This window comes from Coffea eugenioides, chromosome 5 (genome assembly GCF_003713205.1).
Source record: "Coffea eugenioides isolate CCC68of chromosome 5, Ceug_1.0, whole genome shotgun sequence".
Classification (NCBI taxonomy): domain Eukaryota; kingdom Viridiplantae; phylum Streptophyta; class Magnoliopsida; order Gentianales; family Rubiaceae; genus Coffea; species Coffea eugenioides.
The window spans coordinates 4,266,647-4,286,388 of record NC_040039.1 but is presented as its reverse complement, the minus strand read 5'-3'; the positions used below and the strand labels follow the sequence as shown (position 1 = coordinate 4,286,388).

At 36.4% G+C, this 19,742-nt stretch overlaps 2 protein-coding genes across 2 annotated transcripts; one reads left to right on the top strand and one right to left on the bottom strand.

Annotated features, from left to right (window-relative positions):
• The first annotated feature begins 2,164 nt into the window (after positions 1 to 2,164).
• LOC113772262 (UDP-arabinose 4-epimerase 1-like) lies at positions 2,165 to 6,724 on the top strand. Its single transcript, XM_027316852.1, has 10 exons — positions 2,165 to 2,220; positions 3,136 to 3,272; positions 3,797 to 3,910; positions 4,003 to 4,110; positions 4,226 to 4,317; positions 4,603 to 4,744; positions 5,002 to 5,096; positions 5,407 to 5,536; positions 5,962 to 6,106; positions 6,197 to 6,724. The coding sequence occupies exons 2-10, from the start codon at positions 3,147 to 3,149 to the stop codon at positions 6,415 to 6,417; spliced, it is 1,173 nt and encodes a 390-aa protein (XP_027172653.1). The 5' UTR covers positions 2,165 to 2,220; positions 3,136 to 3,146; the 3' UTR covers positions 6,418 to 6,724.
• A 3,105-nt stretch (positions 6,725 to 9,829) lies between these two features.
• LOC113770277 (heat shock 70 kDa protein 17) lies at positions 9,830 to 17,645 on the bottom strand. The gene is made up of 14 exons (XM_027314696.1): positions 16,737 to 17,645; positions 15,632 to 15,864; positions 14,985 to 15,144; positions 14,158 to 14,403; positions 13,912 to 14,048; positions 13,471 to 13,810; positions 13,182 to 13,343; positions 12,177 to 12,248; positions 11,956 to 12,056; positions 11,807 to 11,876; positions 11,336 to 11,392; positions 11,162 to 11,223; positions 10,555 to 10,627; positions 9,830 to 10,408 (listed from the first exon to the last, which is right to left on the bottom strand). The coding sequence occupies exons 1-14, from the start codon at positions 17,523 to 17,525 to the stop codon at positions 10,205 to 10,207; spliced, it is 2,706 nt and encodes a 901-aa protein (XP_027170497.1). The 5' UTR covers positions 17,526 to 17,645; the 3' UTR covers positions 9,830 to 10,204.
• Positions 17,646 to 19,742: the final 2,097 nt, after the last annotated feature.

Here is a 19,742-nt window from a genome sequence, read left to right as displayed (position 1 = left end):
TTACTGTCAAGTTTTGACTTTAAGATCTTGTGGGAATAATACCATGAAGTTGGGTAATTTGAATAACAATTAAAAAAGGGACTAGAAGCAGTACATTATACGAAAGAAAGGGTGGTGTACGTTGACACGGACAATATGATTTTCAAAATCAAGTAACTTATGTTTTCTTTGAAAAAAAAATTCAATTGACTTTATAAAGAATGTAAAGAAACATAGAAGTTCTATATTGTTTATTACACTTATGAAAATCATAAGAAAGAATGCTCAAATAAGAATGTTTTGTATTCTCCCTATAGAAGTTCCTATGTTCGTTGCAATTGTTGTGCACAGAAAATTCTTGTGTTATTACATTTCTGTGTGGTCTTTGCCATAATAACAAAATAATACATTCTGCCGGCGAGGGTACACCGGAGACCTCGCTTGAATTTTCAGGAAAAGAAGAAATCTAACTGTATCGCATGTTGCTATAGAGAAGAGTCAAATTTGAAGAATGTTAAAGGCCAACTAAATTATTACTACAAGAAGATAATAAGATCAGTATTATTTTTGGTTGACTATTATAACTTGGGTATTACGATGTCAAAGAATGAAAGGTTGTCATTGTTGAATTTTTATCCATGTTAGCATAGCTGTTTGCATAAAAATATTATAGTTCTTCCATTCCATGGCAACTTCCTCCCTCCCTTTCTTAACCATAAGACTAGGACTACGTCTAATCTCTCTCTCTCTCTCTCTCTCTCTCTCTCTCTCTCTATATATATATATATATATATATATCACAAAATTAGTGATTGATTGGCTGGTGTATATTCGTGGGGTTGGGGGGCTGTTTAATTTTGTGAATAATATTAATTAAAGAATGTTTATTTAAAGTGCAATAACTTGCCTCCTTGTTTTGAGGCTTTGTGTGATCGTTGTTTACACTCATGCAGAACATGGTCCGCTTTTCTTCGGTTACAATTTAGTAAGCAGCAATCTACACATTCTTGTTTTACAACTTTAATGGCATCTTTCATTGATATTTGACTTTGATAGCTCGAATTTAAAGAGTGGCTTCTCTTATCTGTCACATCCTCTCTCTCTCTCTACATCTTAAGTTTCTTTATTAGCCCTTTTGACATTAAGTAGTATTTAGTAGTTTGAACTAGTAATTTTTCTCCTCTTTCCATCTTGTGTTCAGGTAACGCAGTCTTGTATATGTGTACTTTCCATCGACATATCTTTTGATTTCGCCCCTTTGCAATGTATCATCTCTTTTGTACGTCAGCATCTCCAACGTTAGTTTTTCCTGCAATTCAATGCATGCATCAGTGTTCACTGGATCTGTTTTCATATGCTATAGCACGATCGTATGATGTTTCTTCAGAAGCGTGAATTCTGATCTTTTCCTGATCCTGTTTGTAATATGTTGAGTAAGGTTATTCGTGTTAATCATCTTATATGATCTCTGTTGTACAGATTCATGCGATATGTAAAATTTGGGTTTTTTTTTTATTATTATTTACGTATTCGAAACTGTCCCATTAATTTTCTGAATCTTTTATATGTGATTGTATCAAAAGTTTTGCAAAGTTGACGTGAGATGTTCGTCTTATGTACTATCAAATATTTGGATTTTGCATCCGTCAACAGTTGCTTCTTGGTTTTTCTGATGAGGATGATTTCTATCTTTCCTTTCTTGTTCTATCTATTTGTCCTTCTCTTTTCTCTCTCTCCTCTCTCTCTGCCCTCCCTCTGAATAGAATTTCTGAATGTTCCAAGTGTAAAGGTCTAATGTTTTGTATGAGATGATCATCAATTGTTTGATTGCTTCTGTAAGGTTGTCTTTGGCTCTATATGAGTGATTTATCTATGCAGAGCTCTCTGCTTTCATGTACGATTCCCTTGTGCTGGTTACTCATATGTGTTCTGCCTGCATATATATGAATAAATCTACCTGATCATTGAAAGATTGCAGAATTTTTACAACGTTGATTGTGATTATTTTCATTTTTTGCTTTGGATGAATGACTGAATGAAATTCCCAGAATCTAAGTCATTCCAATAAAAAGTTCTTTTACTTTCCCAGCAGAAAGTAGATTGCAACAATTAAACAGGACGAATTGTCTATCAGACCTGATTTGTCACCCTTGTGATGCTGCTTACAGTGTTGACAAGAAGCTCTTAGAATTACAGGATCATCAAGCCGCAGCAGACATAACAGTTTCAATTCAGTTTGAGGTTGGTGATTTTTGGCATATATGTTTTTCTAAGTTTTCGAGTAGTAAGGGTCATTTAGGTCTGCAAAGATTAGAACATGCATTTTGCCCAGCAGAGATGTGGTCACTGTCGAATGGCGGAACAAATGTTTAACTACTCTGACTAGTATAGGACTTGTGATAATGGCATTTTGGTATCAGAATTGTCCCCAGATGTAGCAACTGGATATACAGTCCGGTAATTGGGATGATGCCTCAGCATTTTTTCACCTAACCGTCTAAAAACTTCCAGCACCTCTTATGTATAGTCTGTAATTTTTTACTGCAGTAACTTTGACTTCAGACATTCTTCTTCTATTTGCTGTCTTGCTGCTGCCAGTCTATGGATTGAATTTATCTACTGCAGTTGCTTTAAACATGGATAGATAGACTGGGATTTGCTTCTGCAAGATAGGAGGTTTACCACTACCACCTTGATTGTCCATTGACAACTAACTTATGCTCTCCAGGCTCATGCCTTTCATGTGACATGACACCTTTACAAGACCAAACAACATGGCCTAATGTCAAAGGCACTCTTTGACAAGTAGTCTAAATCAGAAAATACATACAAACTTCACAATATAAAGCGTCAATGATTAAAAACATTTTGATCTGAAAGAGATTTATTAAATCATTTGCTATGGTGATTCCAAAATTTTCTTGTAAACAGAATCAAATGTAATGCAGAAGTGCACTGACATTGTTGGGTTCTGAAAGTGGTCATATCACAATTCTTTTGTCACGTATCATCCTGAAGGACTAGAAATAGGCTTGACACCCTATTGGTTCTGAATGTTTATGTCAGCCAATTCGTACTAGTTTTAAAGCTCAGGGACAACTATTGCATGTTTCCTGGTTTTACTCTACCTGTGAACTAACTGACTATGTTTATCAGCACTTGCAGACATGGATTTTGTGGATGCAAGACGGAAGAGCCAATTTCCTAGAAAAATTCTGTTGGCTGCTGGCTTTATTACACTATTTATATTTGTCTTCAAGAAATCACCAAGTTTCGGTGGTGGCTCTGGCAAGGTACTTCTACTTTTTACTGGAGGATGGATGACTAGTTTTGAAGAGTTAGCTGTATGTGGAGTTTCATCAACATCTACATTTTGGACCCTAGAAAGTATCTTGGTGGAGAAACAGATTTCAGTTCTGAAAAACAATTCCTAGAAAGTATCTTGGTGGAGAAACAGATTTCAGTTCTGAAAAACAATTCTGAACTTAGAACCTATCAAAACTTCTATGCATCTCTATGTTTATGACGTAACAATTGATTTAGACTTATAAGAGTTCTTGCAAAAAACAGAAAAAGTGTTTAAAGAGTTCTTTAGTTTTAATGTTCTGCACCATTTTCTTGCCAACATTCGAGTTACCTACAAGACTTCTAGTAAGAAACTGTAACTCTCCCTACAGGGGAGAGCTATTATGTACTAAAAATGGCAATTAGCAACACATTGATCCTCTCAATAATGTACACGATGTACTTCACCTTTTTCTTTTACGTTCTCTGTCTTGGTTATTATCTTTCATTTCTAATATCTAAAAATTTTCAGTTCTCTCAACACGAGCCTGGTGTAACTCATGTCTTAGTAACTGGAGGTGCTGGCTACATAGGTTCTCATGCTACCCTTCGACTTCTAAAGGATTCATATCGTGTAACAATTGTGGTATGAGCCATTCTGATGCATGGTTGGAAGTTCCTTTGCTTGTATAATAAGGCTAATCTTTCTGAATGTTTGACTTTACATTCATTTTGAAGGACAACCTATCTCGTGGAAATCTTGGGGCTGTTAAAGTTCTACAAGAACTGTTTCCAGAGCCTGGAAGGCTCCAGTTTATTTATGCTGATCTAGGAGATGCAGCAGCAGTATCCTACAATCATCCCTGTTGTACTGTTCCCTTTGTTAATTTATTATCTAGTGAAAATTCAATATCTGAAAGGCAAATTGGACGTTTTTAGCTTCCCTTAATTGATATATCAGGTCGACAAAATATTTTCTGGCAATGCTTTTGATGCTGTGATGCATTTTGCAGCTGTTGCATATGTTGGTGAAAGTACAGCTGAACCTCTAAGGTATTTGGTTGGTTGTGCTTTAGCATTAAGCACTTTATATGGGAAAGGGTACTTTATCTCCAAAGGAAGCTAGCTTTTTTAATCTGTTGGAATAGCAGATTGTCGCATTCTGTTCAAAAGTTACAGTTTACTACTATTTTTCAAGTCCATCCAAACGGTTGATATATGCAGGCTCTGATAACTTACAAGAGGATAATCAAAACTCTATCCAGCTTTACCTCCTCCTAATTCTGTAACGATGCATGATATTTCATCCACTTCAGTTTTTTTTTTTCCACCATGCAGATATTATCACAACATTACATCAAATACCTTACTACTGGTGAAGGCAATGGCTGCCCATGGTGTAAAGACATTAATTTATTCAAGCACTTGTGCAACATATGGAGAACCTGAAAAAATGCCTATTACAGAAGACACTCCTCAAGTGAGTTATTCTAGAACAGTTGAAATGACTTCTTTTCTGCTGTGTATAATTTCTTCTTCAACTCCAAATTGCTATTAAGGAGACATTTAGTACTTTGTTTTCTTTGTTCAGAAACATAAGCTAGGTCTGAAACTAATGATTTAGAAGATATTAAAACCAATCTATTACAATTTATTATTCCAAAAAAGTAAATATTATGTTTAAAGTAACAAAATTGGAAGGAAGAGAACCTTGATCGCTGCTGTCACTAAAACCAGGTCCCTATTAACCCATATGGCAAAGCAAAGAAAATGGCTGAAGATATTATATTGGACTTCTCAAAGACTTCTGACATGGCTGTCATGATCTTAAGGTTTGTGCTTCACTTTCCCTTTTTGCAGCTGTGCCATGCTGAAAATCAAAATAAGAAAACGTTATGCCTTTTAAAGTTTTTCTTTAGACTTTTATGGTTTTCAGGAAAATTTATTTATTTAATGAGATAACTAAGGACTGCTTGCACCTGTTAGCAGATCATCAAGTATTATCAGCTCCCAACAGATATACAAAGGATTTGAGGAGCTTTCCTTCTACTATAAAATTGTGGCTTTGTTTGCATAAATCTTGTGCTTCCTCTAGGGGTTCATGATGAATATATGTTATAACTAGTGTACTGATATCTTCAGGTACTTTAATGTGATCGGTTCAGACCCTGATGGACGGTTAGGAGAAGCTCCACGACCAGAATTGCGTGAGCAAGGTCGGATATCTGGTGCTTGTTTTGATGCGGCCAGGGGGATTATTCCTGGACTAAAGGTATATAAACTCGTTCTCATAGTCATCCTCAGTTCATTGTTGTCATTCTTGTTTATTCCAGAGTTTCTCTCCATGCTGTCTTCCAAAAGATTCAGCACCTTAAGAATTGCATTTAGGAACCAAAATGACAAGTAACCTTGCATCTAGTAACAAGAATTTATACTATCACTTATCTGGACACTTGCCATTGGTGTTTTACTTCTCTCTTACCAGTACCTTTATGCCATGTTGTCCTCTTTTGACTCGGAATATGTTGTGAATATGCTGCTGCTTGTGGTTGTATGGTTGCTAGGTTGCATTTTTGCTTCATGGGTCTACTTTCAACCATTGATACATGAAGAATACAAACATAATTCACAAAATAAAAAATCTTCTTTAAAGAAATATAGATCGTCTGATCTTTTGTACCTTTCTGATGAGTGCAGGTTAGAGGAACAGACTATAAAACTTCAGATGGCACCTGTATCAGAGACTATATTGATGTCACTGATTTGATAGATGCGCATGTCAAAGCTCTAGCTCATGCAACTCCTGGTAAAGTTGGCATATATAATGTTGGCACGGGGAAAGGTAACTATTAAGTTACTAATGATGCATTCTTACTAAAATTGTGACATTTGACAAAGCCTTACATCTACATATGTTGCTTTACAAATGCAGGCAGTTCAGTGAAAGAATTTGTAGAGGCTTGTAAAAAGGCAACAGGAGTGGATATAAAGGTGGAATACCTTGCTCGCCGGCCTGGCGATTATGCTGAAGTCTTCAGTGATCCTTCCAAAGTCAACCGTGAATTGGGCTGGTCAGCAAAATACAATCTTCAAGACAGCTTGTCAATTGCATGGAAATGGCAAAAGGCACACAGAAACGGTTACTCCAATTGATACAATGAAGCTCTTGGAAGCTTGTCTGAGCGATACTTTTGGGCATCGATCAGTATTTACTCTGAGGCTGTTATGCTTCAGCAACATTCCCTAGGTTCTCATTATCATTTACCCCTTCTTGATAGCTTGTTCCACTAGCTATTTGCCAACTGATAGTCATACCAGCTAGCCTTTAACATTACTGTTTTAGTGCAAAGCAAGTAGAGTTGCTTCATGGTAGTTGACTTGAGTCCTGAAATACAGTTTCAGAAGGTTCAAGATTTTGATAGAAGCTGGATGGACAAAGAAATTATACGAATTAGCAAAATGAGATGTCATATTTGAAATATATACTGCAGTAGAAAATTTTCTGAAGACTAGCTATGTTAATGCTAGTGAATTCCTGTAGACTATATGCCATGCCACGTTGAAAAGATGAGTGGCATAACAAATAGCAGGAAGAATGGAGGAAGCACCATGGAATGCACCTGAACACAAGTAGATATATAGAGCCTTATATGAGTTTGAGTTAGTCAGAAATGCCATATTATGTCGATTTTGGGTAATGTCAAAACTGTTTTGTCAATGTTGCTGATGAAATTCTGGACAAAGCTAATCAGAGTAACACTGGAAACTTATTTTACAGAATGGCACAAGAAATGCCATCACTTTTGGACAAGTAAACGTATTTTTTTGAGTACCAGAAACAAGCACTAGATTTATTGATCATATACTATGTGTGAGGTAAATTTATCAGTTTTTCCCTTTCCTTTCAGTTCTTCTGGGGCTTGGTTTCTTAGATTCTCCGGTGAGATTTATCAATCAATTTATACAAATATTGGAACAAAATACAAAACCTGTCTAAACTCCCCTTACATATCAGATTAGGACCATAGCAAACTTTTAGCCTATAGTAGATAGCTATTTAGAAATTGTCAGAAGTAGGTGGGATTTCACCAAACACTCGTCCTGGTTGCTGTTGTGGAAATTTTCAAGATTTGGCTGAGTAAACCAAAGAACGTTGGGTTTAGTGGTGGTAGCCCTGGTAACATACATCAACAATGTATACAAATATTTTACAATTTGCAGAGAAGCAATTTACCCACAATTTTTTTCCCCAAAATGGTTATTCATGTTGTAGGATGACTAAAAAAACAAAGAATTAATTAAAAAAAAAAGAAGTAGCAATATTACTTTTCTCCATAGTTATTAAACCCAACCCGGGAAGGAACCCGGCGAAGGAGATGGGTCAACGGGTTACTGGTCAATCGGTGGGTAAGTGATTGAACCGGTGGGTCACTAAATATATTTAAATATTATATTTCATAATTTTTTATATAAGATATATGATATAAATTGTAATAAATAATGCCATAGCAAAAGCTCATTTAATTTAATTTGCTATAAAATAATTAATTCATATAAGAATCAATCAAATATAAAGGTTTTTAGTAATACACCAAACTTCAAGTGTAAAATTTTATCTATATTTAGTGTAATTATCTAGCTTATTTATGAATTTTAAGTGTAAAAAATTATTAAAAATAATATTTGTCTTTAAAATGAATTATATAATATGTTATTTTTGAAATCCATTTGATAACTGATAGAGTTTGGAGGGTAATAAATTTTTATTAAAAGATTCCAAATAAATTTGTTTTAGAGAAAAAAAAAAGATAGAATTAAAAAAACATGTATATATTATAATAAAGCTATTCTATTAACATTTTTTGAAGTAGCCTGGTGGTATGTATGTTGTAGTGTTGGGCAGAGTCCAAGGTTTGAACTCCAACAAAGGCAATAAAAATTTTCCACAAAATCCGGTTCATGGACAAAACCGGCCGGATTTCCGGTTTAATCCGGTCGGATCGTCAGATCGTTGACTAGTCAATGGTCCTCTTGCCCAAACGATCCGATTTAAAACCTGGCCCGAACCAATGGCCGGTTCATCGGTTTGACCGATTCGACTGTCGGGTCGAGCCGGATTTAATAACTATGCTTTCGCCAGTACTTAAGAGTTAAGAGTTCCAAAAAAGTGTAGTGATCCCATATTACTATAGTACAATTGTATTTCAGTACCAAAAAGGGGTACTGGTAAAAAATTAAATGGGTACGATGAGAAATAAGAATAATTACTATTCAGTATATACAGTATTTTAAAATTTTCAGTGTAACAATAATATGCTTAAAACTGCCCCCCACGGGCAGCTCAGCTGGCTTGTGTAGCCTCATTAGGTGAGACAGGTCTGGGGTTCGACCCCAAGGCTGAGTGTCCGGGGTGATACTCTCGGGGATCGGTGGGGCCCGCTCTCCCCGGGCGATGGGAATAGTGGCACAGACGGTATTATCAGTCCGGAGTGACCGATACCCAGCGACAAAAAAAAAAAAAAATGCTTAAAACTCTTTCTCGTACAGAGAAGGCAAGGGAATTAACACTTCATGCTCCCTTAAGATGAATTTCATTACACAAATACCACTGCAGAATATTTGCGAACACAAGATGACTAATAGTTAAACAAACAATACAAGCAGTTCCCTGCACCAGTCCTCTCCTTTAGTGTTCGGATGGTGGATCGTTGCTAAGCTGTTCGAGATGACTAAACAATCAGATTCAACATGAAAAACAGAATAAGAACCATTTCAAGCAGAGACAGAGAGTTCCAATATACACATGACATAGTTCCTTTTTAAACAAAGAAAGAAACTCGACACCAACTCTATACCAGATCAACCACAATAAACAGTTCCCAGAGCCAGCAATCTAGATCAAGAACAACCTATATTCACTTCGTCAGGGATCCTAGATCACGGGTAGAATTGAATTGCAGTGCAAAGAAAACGTCTGTGCTTTCCAACAATGCAGCAGCAACACCAAAGCTGTATTAATTGCTCAAATGCAACACTGCCTCCCCGCCCAACCCAAAAAAAAAAAATCAAGAAACGGTTTAGTGTGTTCTTCTTGATTTTTATCGGATATCACACTTCAACAGATCTTTTTTAGTTCATCCAGCCACTTTCGATCTATGATTGTTTCCTCGAGCATGTGAACCTTCCAAGTAATCACCAGCTCATGGGAAATAACCTCGGCCGGGTAGTCCTTGAGAAAAGAGCACAGCTAGGATGATCATACACCAGCAGTTCTGTTGCATAATGTTCTTCACAGCTAAACCACCTTCCTCTGGTTCCCATGTGTACCAAATGAAAAGTACAATGATGCTCCTCTATCAACAACAAAAACAAACGTCTTGACCGCTTCAAGTGGGGGTAATGAAATAAGGAAACACAAAAAGATTATCTAAGATGTACAGCAGGATAATAAGGGCTTGATAAAAAGGATCGGAATTTGCAATTTTTCAGGTGATGAGGTGTGGAATACAGAGCATTATTACTTCAGAATAGATGAAGAGGATTACAAACAATAGCCCAGACCATGTTAACGTGCACCTCCAAATGAATATCAGTAGCGAAGAATCAGTAAATGAAAAATTAGAGCAAACAAAATTCCTTTTGCAGCCAATGGCTCGGAAGGCAGCCCACACAGCTCTTTACGTGGGTTAAGTATTACAACTAATTGACAAAAAAACACAAAGGGAAATAATGAGCAAGTACTTCTGAACCTATCATAATGGGAGAAACACCTCCCTGAGGATGGCACAAAAAGAAAACCATCACAAAAATGGGCTTAGCTCTCTATATTACTGTATAGTAAAACCGCTACTACAGCCTGTGCTATTCTATCCGGCCTATCCACGATGTCCTGTTCCGGCAGCCTGCTCATGTTCAAACTCCATATTTTGTTACACTATAATTACAATTCATCGCGAGCCTCAGATCCAGTAGCTTCCGTTTCATCAGTTGAATTCTCTGAAGCTCCTGCAGTTTGGCCATTTTGTGAGGTCTCCTCAGAAGATGAATTTGTTGAATTTGAATTTTCGCCCGTGCTCTCTGTCTCATTTTTCACTGGCTTCTCAACTTTTGGCTTTGGCTTGGGAATTCTATTGACACTAGTAACCTACATTTCAATACAAGAATGAAAGATTATTAACATCTTGATCATATCAGCTTCATTTTTCTTCGTCAATCAAGGCAGAAAAAGTAAGAAAGTAACAAATACAAGTATTACAGGAGGAAGCCAAAAAAAAGAGAACCCATGAATACCTTGTCTTGAAGATCAAATATTTTCCCATATACTTCTTCAGATGTGAATATTGGCTTGCTAAATAAAGATGTCCTGTTGACAAAAGAGTATTGTGCATAGAATGGGTGAAAGCAACAAGAGCAATAAAACAAATATTCCCCAGCTGAACAAACCAAAAAATTCACAAGCACAAGCACAACATATTTGCTTAAGCAAACCAATCAGTAAGGTGAATAAACACAAGTTAAAGGAAAGTTCATACTGACTCCCTTCCCACATCATACGTAGAGGGAGAAGCCATTCTATAGTTAGGAAAGGCAAACAACAAAACTATAGAAGCCTAAGATGAAGATCACTTCAGCTTGAACGTGTCCTTCGTCCAAAAAGGAAATTTAACAGTAATTAAATACTACACCATGTGCACCAGGTGCCACCTCCAGAACACAACTTGCATGTTGCCTCTAGAATTTTGGAGCCCTAAGTTGGCTAATATATTTGAGGGAAAAAGAAAAAACAAAAGGACATAGGTGGGTTACATTAAAGGCAAGGAACAGCAATCAGTCTGGGAGTCTATTGAACAGCAAAGCAAATAACTAATTCAAATGAAAGCTGAAAACAAAAACTTACTTCTTCTGCTCAGCCTCCTTGTCATTGAACCAATTTTTCACCTTCTCAGCCATGCTCCGAACCTATAGGTTTGAGTTCTTTTAGTCAGCCAGAAAAAAAAAAAGAAAAGATTTCTCAAGAAAAGTTCCAATCTAAATATGAAGACTGAACCAGACGAAATTTTTATCAGCAGACCTCATCTATTCTTTCTCTTGGAAGCCACGTTTTTTCTGTTTCCCATTTGAGGATAATCTGAAGATGGTCAGGGGAAAATAAAATACTGTTAATGCACTTGGAAGATTAAATTCGCAGGACCAGACCAGACAGATTTATACTCTGGGAAAACAAATAAAGGCTAGGACCTTCATCACAATTTAGCAGCTCAATAGCAATCATTATCAATTCATTGCAAGACAACAAGAAAACCATAGTTGGTCTCTGACTATACAGAAAATTAATCAATATAATACAGGTATTACTGCTTGGAAAGGCAATTACCTATCCTTTCTATAGTTGGTAAAGGCAATTACCTATCCTTCCTATTACTGCTTGGAAAGTAAACTTAGCATGAAGATCATATTCTTTAAATGTCCAGTCTTTTCAGGCTTAAAAGAGTTTAATAGTAAGAAAAGGGAAACATTAAATTTTAGAACATATCAAATTTACCTGTTGCAGCTCAGTGAGGTACTTTCGAGCATATTCCAATGCAGCAGGTCGTGCAGTGAGCTCATCATATCTAACAACAATTAATGCTGCATATCAGACAAGGTTTCAGCAAGTACTTACAAAATTGATAAAAAAATCTAAAGACATACCTAAAGAATATAGGTCCTCCAATAGCTTTAAGCATATCCAAACGTTCTTGGAATTCAGCGGCCTTAGCATCTTCACCATCAGTATACAACCATTCTTGCACCTTAAGAAATAGTCCAAAATAATTTCAGTGCACTAAGTGAGATATATGAGCAACAGAATAACAGAGATAATAAGCCATTAAATTAGCAAAACAACAAAGGGTAATATTAAAAAACCACACCTCTTCAAGTTTTTCAGAAAAGGATTGGCGTTCTTGGCTAGAAGAAATTTTTTCAAATTCCTCGGATTCAAGCTGCAATAGGATGTCACAGAAACAAGCAAATGCAAGTAAGCAATCAGATCTACACCAAAAATTGAAAAATCAGTATACTGCAGCACAGGCGAAGAAAGAGCGGCAAACCGTAGCCAGTCTACAAGCATTGCAAGAAAGAAAATGAAAATAAAATAAAGACAATAAATTAGATAGACACAAATACATTAAAATATAAATAAAATTGAAAACAACAGAGCTTAAGGATTCTCCAAGTGAAGGAAAGTTAAAGGCATCTTAATAATTGAAATGATAGGAAATGGGGAAAAATGATCATCTCCACATGTTTGTTTAAATGAAGCTTTTGAAACAAAGTAAATTAGATTTAACTTCCCCACATATCTACCAAAAACCTTCTAAGGCACAACCAAGGAATGTTTCATATAGGAAACGGTTGGAAAGAATATTTCAAGAAAACAAAACATATGTGGCAAAAGAAAGTTTGACAACCCTTCTGTATCCTTGTTATTTAAACAGAACTGAAGCTGTTTTGCTTGATTCAACTGCAAAAGATAATACTTGAATACTTCTGGATTATGAATGCCACATGCTTTTGCAAACTACCTATAGAACAAGACCAAGATGGGAGTTTATGCATATGCAGATACCTTTAATTTTCAGGTCAAATGCATTCAAAGTTCTTAATTTCGTTATATGACCAACAAATTTCAACCTCCACGGAAGCTACATAATATACTGCAAAGGACAAGGCAGTTGATACAAGGTAAAATGTTATCATTTGGCAGTATTTGTACATACTCTTAATGTATTCAGAGGTACTGGGAATATCAAACACCCCGTAGACAATAAAATTCAAAACAGATATCAAAGAAAAGTTGAGATTTCAGCAGGACATTCATAATTTCAGAACAGATCCATTAAGGTGTGAAACAAGAAAAGAATATGATGTAAAACCTTTTCCTTGGTGTTATATATGTAGCCTTCCAAATTGTTTTTCAACTCTGCAGTTCTTTTCCTTTCTTCATCCTTTTTGTCCAGTATTTCCAGTTTATGTTGAGCATCCGCAAATGACTCTTTCGAAAGAGACAATGCTGGCCCTGTTGTTTTCTCAACTATCTGCAATGATCAAAGAGTAAAAGCTCGCAATTGAAACAATAGATAATATCACAACGTCTAAAATTTCAGAAGGGTTGGGGGGGGGGGAAGGAGTGCAGGAGAATCCCAGAGGATAAAAAATGAACACCTTTAGCGGAACTCGGAAGGTCCTCTTCTTTAGTTTCTTTTCTGTACCAAGATCTGTTGTATTATTGTCCGATATGGTTGCATTGGATGTGCCAGTGATTCCATCATCCCCCTGCAATTTGTCATTGCTTTCTTCTGAAGCATTCTTAGAATCAGCTTCAACAGATATGTTACCAATAGCTGACGTTGTGTTTTCCACTGTAAGATTCTTTCTAGGAACTTCCACCCATTCAGTTATTTCAACAACAGCATCTGCTCGCTCCAAGCTAAATGTTCCACTTCTACTAAGATAGAAATGTAGATTTGCCTTAATTGGGGAGGAAAGATTCCGTGATGCGTACCTATAAAGTGAGTGGTCATAGGAAAAAAGCTCAGTGAAAAATAAAAAATCAACTTTCAAACAAGATCACATTATAAATCAACATAAATAGCAAGTGCTTACTTTTCACTGGCATCAGTAAGACCTGACACAGCATACTGAGCAAACATGAGAGAAGCAGCACCAGGAGGCACCAAACCTTCACTCTCATATGCAAGTGAAGCATCAAAATCTTTGTTGTGGATAATAGACCTGAACATCTGCAGTGCAATGGCACAGAAATCAGGTTGAAATCTAAAGAATTGTATAAAAATCTATGCCACCTATAACAAGCTGTAACTGATAACTCCAAATTGTCCAGAGACTTACTTTACTAGGAAGCTTCTTCATGCGGGGCACAATTAACTGTCTAGTGCTTTCATCACTCAAAAGATCAGGGCCATCTAAATCAAGAACAAATCCATATGAAGATCCATCAATCATCCCTAGCTTACGATTCAATTTGATTCCATCACTCAAATTTGCAGCATGTAGTGAGGCACCAAGAACAATAGCTTCATCAGCATCCAAATGTTTGTGCAGTTCTTTCCTACCCAGGTATTCCTGGAGCTTAGCCTGGAACAGGGGAAAACAGTTGATTATGAAGCCAAATATACACTAAAAACTTACTACAACGTAATTCTAGAAACAAGTAATTAGCGCAGTCCTTAAGCAAAAGGAGTGCCCTAAGTCACATTTTTCTCTTCCAGGTATACAATATTATAAATAGAGCTAAATCTCAAATGACTTCCATTAATCAACTTCTCTAACAGCTTGCAAAGACCTGAAAGCAAATATAAGGCTTAAATTACAAATTCAATGTTGTTATTTTGTTGCTCTAACCTTTTATTTTCTCTTTTCAAATTCTCAAGGACTAATAGCAAAAAACACTCCTGCATTTCTTCTTCTAGTCTTTTTCCCACATTTTGTTTACATATCTAATATGCAGCCAGGCAAGTCATCAATCAAAGAAATAAAGTTATCTTACATTTTAATAATGCCACCTGTTGGATGAAGGTACATCAGCACTCAAAAGCAAATAAATTCCCATTTGCAAAATCCAAAAAGAGATAGTTTTGAGAGTTTGTACATATCTAGTGCTAAAAATTGTTATTGATCTATTATTTCCACTGCAAAGGTGGCAAAATGGTAATTACCTGCAATTTTGGCACCCGAGTAGCACCTCCAATCAACTCCACCCCATGTATCTCTTCAGTTTTTAAACCAGAATGCTCAAGAACTTCTTTCAATGGGGTAAGAGCTTTCTCCCAAATATCAGCACAAAGCTCTTCAAATTTCTCACGACTTATTGAGCTCCTGGAGAAAAAGTCAAATTTCTGGTAAGTTTAACATGTTCCTACAACCAACGATGGAACTAAAAGGCCCTAATTTGGAAACTGGAAAGAATTTCAACAAGTTGCTTAAAACTTTACGGAAAGGGACAAATAGCTGTTCATATATATGCAAGTCAGACTGCAGACTCTTATCCCTGCCTTATTTGAAATCTGACTTAGAATATTGATCAAATCCAGCATATATCACCGTTTGTACCCATAATTTAGTTTGAACTATACAATTTTATAGTACAATCAAATTTCCCAGCATCCACTACTCAGCTGTTAAAAAGATTCAAGTGGCACTCCTCTGCTTGTGATAAGATCAGATATTAATTTCCAGACATAGTTTTTAGGTGATTTATTGTTTTGTGGAAAGTCAAAAAATTATGATTTGGATAAAAGAAATCCCAACAGCAAGGGGAAGATAAAATGCCACCAATTTTGCATGAAATTGAAGTTGAATTTACCTAAAATCACGATCATCATAGAGAGATTCAACTGATATTGGGGCCACCGTATTCGCACTAAGAATTTCTTTGGTGCGCTTAACCTGCTTTTTCAATTTAGCCATTGCCTTAGGAGCTGTCCTGATATCGAACCCAGTTCCAAGCTGTTTATTGAACTCATCTGCAAAGTACTCCACCAATCTTAATTCCATACTTTGACCTCCAAGTTCCGCATCCCATCTAACATCGTTCACCTGCAACAATATAAAGCTAATGAATAAGCAAACAACTCTTATGGGAAACAAGATCCAGGATCACAGTTCTTGTCAACTTTCACATGACTCAAAGAAAAATTTTTAAAATCACCAAGATTTTCCGTTTCATTTCCTCAATCCAACATTCTAATAATTTTAATAATTAAGTAATTTTGTCCCAAGACCTGATCTTTACTATTCTTTTAAGTTCCACAATGACAAGCCCCTTTCAAGGTAGTAAAGTCTTCATCTTTCTCCAAAAAGTCTCAAGCATTGTCAGCTTGAAAAACCTAGACCCAGACCATAGCAGCAAACAACAGCACAAAGCCCACCTTCTCCTCCTTAATTCAAGTACATATCAGCAAACTAAATCCACTATAGGTGTTTTCACATGGAGGTCAATCATGAGTTGGGCTCACTCAGTCTCCCCTTCTTCTCCTCTCAAATAAATTTATAAAAACAACCCTCCCTGAGTATCCCATATCCACATAATGCCCTCTTATTTCAATTTTCAGGCATGCCAAACAGAAAGACTTGCGCCACTACTAAGTCAAGCTTCTCAAACTGGATGCATTACCACCATCAGAATCTTTCCTACAATTTTTTAGGGCAGAATTTTTTAGGGCAGAATCTTTCCTACATTAAAGAGAAAAGATCGAAAATTTTGCTACGAAAGGGGTGACAGTATTTGAAATTGGTTAACGGAATAACAAAAGCATTACTACCATCAGAATCTTTCCTACATTTTCTTTTCAAGGCAGAATCTTTCCTAAGTTATAGAGAAAGGATGCAACATTTCTTTTTTAAGGCAGAATCTTTCCTACGTTAGAGAGAAAAGATCGAAAATTTTGCCAAGAAAAGGGTGACAGTACCTGAAATTGGTTAATTGACACCGTCTTCCCAAACTCTTTAGCATTATATGCCGAAAAATACACCAGGGCAGCATAAGTACTGCTAGCACCCATATCATAGAAAATCACATGCCTCGATCCGTTGGAAAAATCTTTATCAATCCCGTACTGCAACGCCGCCCCGGAATGCTCATTCACCAGAGCCAGCACGTTGATCCCAGCCAGCTCAGCCGCCGCCAGCAGCCCATTCCTCTCCGGCACCCCCATGTAAGGCGGCACAGTCAACACGCAGTCCTTGACTTTACCCTTAACATGCGTTTCCGCCAACCCCACGGCGTACTTCAACAACATCGCCACCAACTCCTCCGCCGTGTACTTCCCATCCTCCTCCTCACCAGTGTCAATAAACGCCACGCCCCTGGAACTTTCGGGGACAATTCGGTAATTTAAGTACGATGACTCCAAAAGCTTCTTCGCTACGCCGTACGGCTTGGCGACGAGGTCCCGGAGGTGGGAGTAGACTTTGTTAGGGTATCGAGCGAGGAGATTGGAAGCTTCTTCGCCGATTAATCGGGTGCCGGAGTGAAATGCGACGAGCGAAGGAGTCTTCCGTTTGGACATCTCGTTAATCGCGATCGAAATTGGAGCTTGACCTGGTTTGAGGTTAACGACGGCAACTTTTAGGGATTCGGAACCTAGATCTATGCTGCATACTGCCGATTGGGAAGGCGACAGGAAACATGATAAGAACAAGGATAGGACGATTCCTAGCCGGAATAACAGCATCGTGTTCCCTTTCCTCGCCGGCATTGCCAGAAGGAAAAAGTGATTCAAACTCAAATTTGATCGATCGGACGTCGGAGAGAGGTGTTGGGGTTCGGCTTCTCTGCGGCTTCTGGTGGTGGTGGAGGTGGAAAAATAGCAGAGAGGAAGAACCCAGTGAAAGCGCGGGGGAGACTTACGTGGAAAAGTCGAGGGGAGATGACTAATGTGGCGAATGGTTGATGGACACGTGGATAAACGTACACGTGGAAGAATTTGAAAGGTATGGTGCGTTGGTCTTCGCGGTTGTCCCATAGATCTTCTTTTTTATTTTTTTGGACACGATGAATTCTGGGGATAATTTCACAAACCTCCCCTGAGATTTATGACAATTTCACTCGGCTCTCCTTAGATTTTACAAGTTACACTGACCTCCCTTGTTGAAATAAAATGACTATAATGACCTTCACTTAATAAATAATTCACAGTATAATGAAATGAAATTAAAAAAGAGAAGAAGAAACCTGACCTTTTTCGGTAATTCTCTTTACAAGTTACTGCCAAAAACGATTGTCTTTTACTTATTATTATTCCGTTCTCAACCATTAATCCCTTCCTTCTATAATTCACTATCAAATTATTATCAACTATTGTCTATAATTGCAGCCAATCACACAACAAGTGATTCGTCAAACTCTACTATATATTCTCATTCCTTCTTTCTTCACTTTGGAATTGTCAAATCATAAGTTTAGTTGAGGGATTAAATTTGATGATTGAAATAAAATCCAATTTCATGATTAAATTAAAAGGAGATAAGAGGCACACAATAATAATAGAACAAATAATGCAATCATTGGCCAAAGAGGAAGAGGGACTGAAATTGGTAAATTTACTAATTTGTTTATCATCCATCCAAAAAACTTTTTAAAATGTTAATAAGTACATTTATATTTCTTTGTATGCTTGACAATTGTGGGTTCTGGTTTCGCTATGGAAATGGAGTTTCTTCTTTGTATTTAAGACATTAACATATTTAGAAATTTAATGGTAGTCTAGATTATTTTGTTTTGAGAAGGTGTGGGCATTGGGTTGGAAATTTGGGGTGTGATTAGTTCTAAATGAAATTTTGGTTTTTGAGAAAATGAATTTCTTGAAAATCTCTACAGTCATAATGATGCCTTTCCTTCTCTTAAATTTGATTAATCTCATCCATGTCTAAATCTCTCCTAAAAATTTTCTTCAAGGCCATAATGTAGCTCTTGTAGTTAGAGTTAAACCACTTATATAGAACCAAATCATGGCATCCTATGTTGAAGATTATGCAAATATAAGGCAGTTGATTGTAAGTCTGACCATTCCATGGAACCATATAATGAAAATATTTTCTGAAGAATGGAATGAATCTTCAGAATTGAATGCATCCTTTGGGAGAATCAATTTTATGACTATAATGATGGAATTGCTTGGGTTTAGAATTTGGAATTAAACTTATTTGTTATGCTAGTTTGTTAGTATAGTGGGTTTGATTGAAATATGGAAGAAGGCAATTGGTAAAATATTTTTTGTTTTATTTTTGTACAAAAAGTGTAGTTTAGGATTTTTAAGAAAAAAAAAAAGCCTTTTGGGCCTATATTGTTATATAAATAGTAAAATCAAGGGACGTACGTATAATTTAATAAACTTGAGGGGAAATCTTTGCAATTATCAGAAACCTCAGGGGAGGTTTTTGAAATTATCCCTTATTTAAGTGATAGCTAGAATGACTAAGGCACTTCTATATTTTTGAACAATTAATGTGCAAATCTATTTTGGGATTTTGTTTTAGCAAATAATATTCTTAGACTCCTAATTACGGATTTGGCTCCTTGAATTATTAACCCTAATCCATGTTAAAACATGCGTATCATACATCCAGATATGCATTACAGAAAATGGAGGAAAAATCCACTGAAAAGGAGTCAAGTTCTAATCTTACACATTTGTTTTGTTTTCATACAGAAAAATGGAGAAAAAAATTCACTAGAGAAAAGTCAAATTCTAGTCTTACCACATCTTTTTGTGTTTTCATACGAAAATTACCTAACTGCAAATTGATTTTGATTGTCATGATTGTTAAATTTTGGTCATTTGCCCTGAATTTGCATAGAATAAAAAATTTTGAGGACCAAAGTTAATTTGATTAAAATATTAGGAACTAATTTAGCACATGAACCAAAGATTGAGGATCAAAACTGCATTTCTTTCTTAAGTGGTTGATTAGCT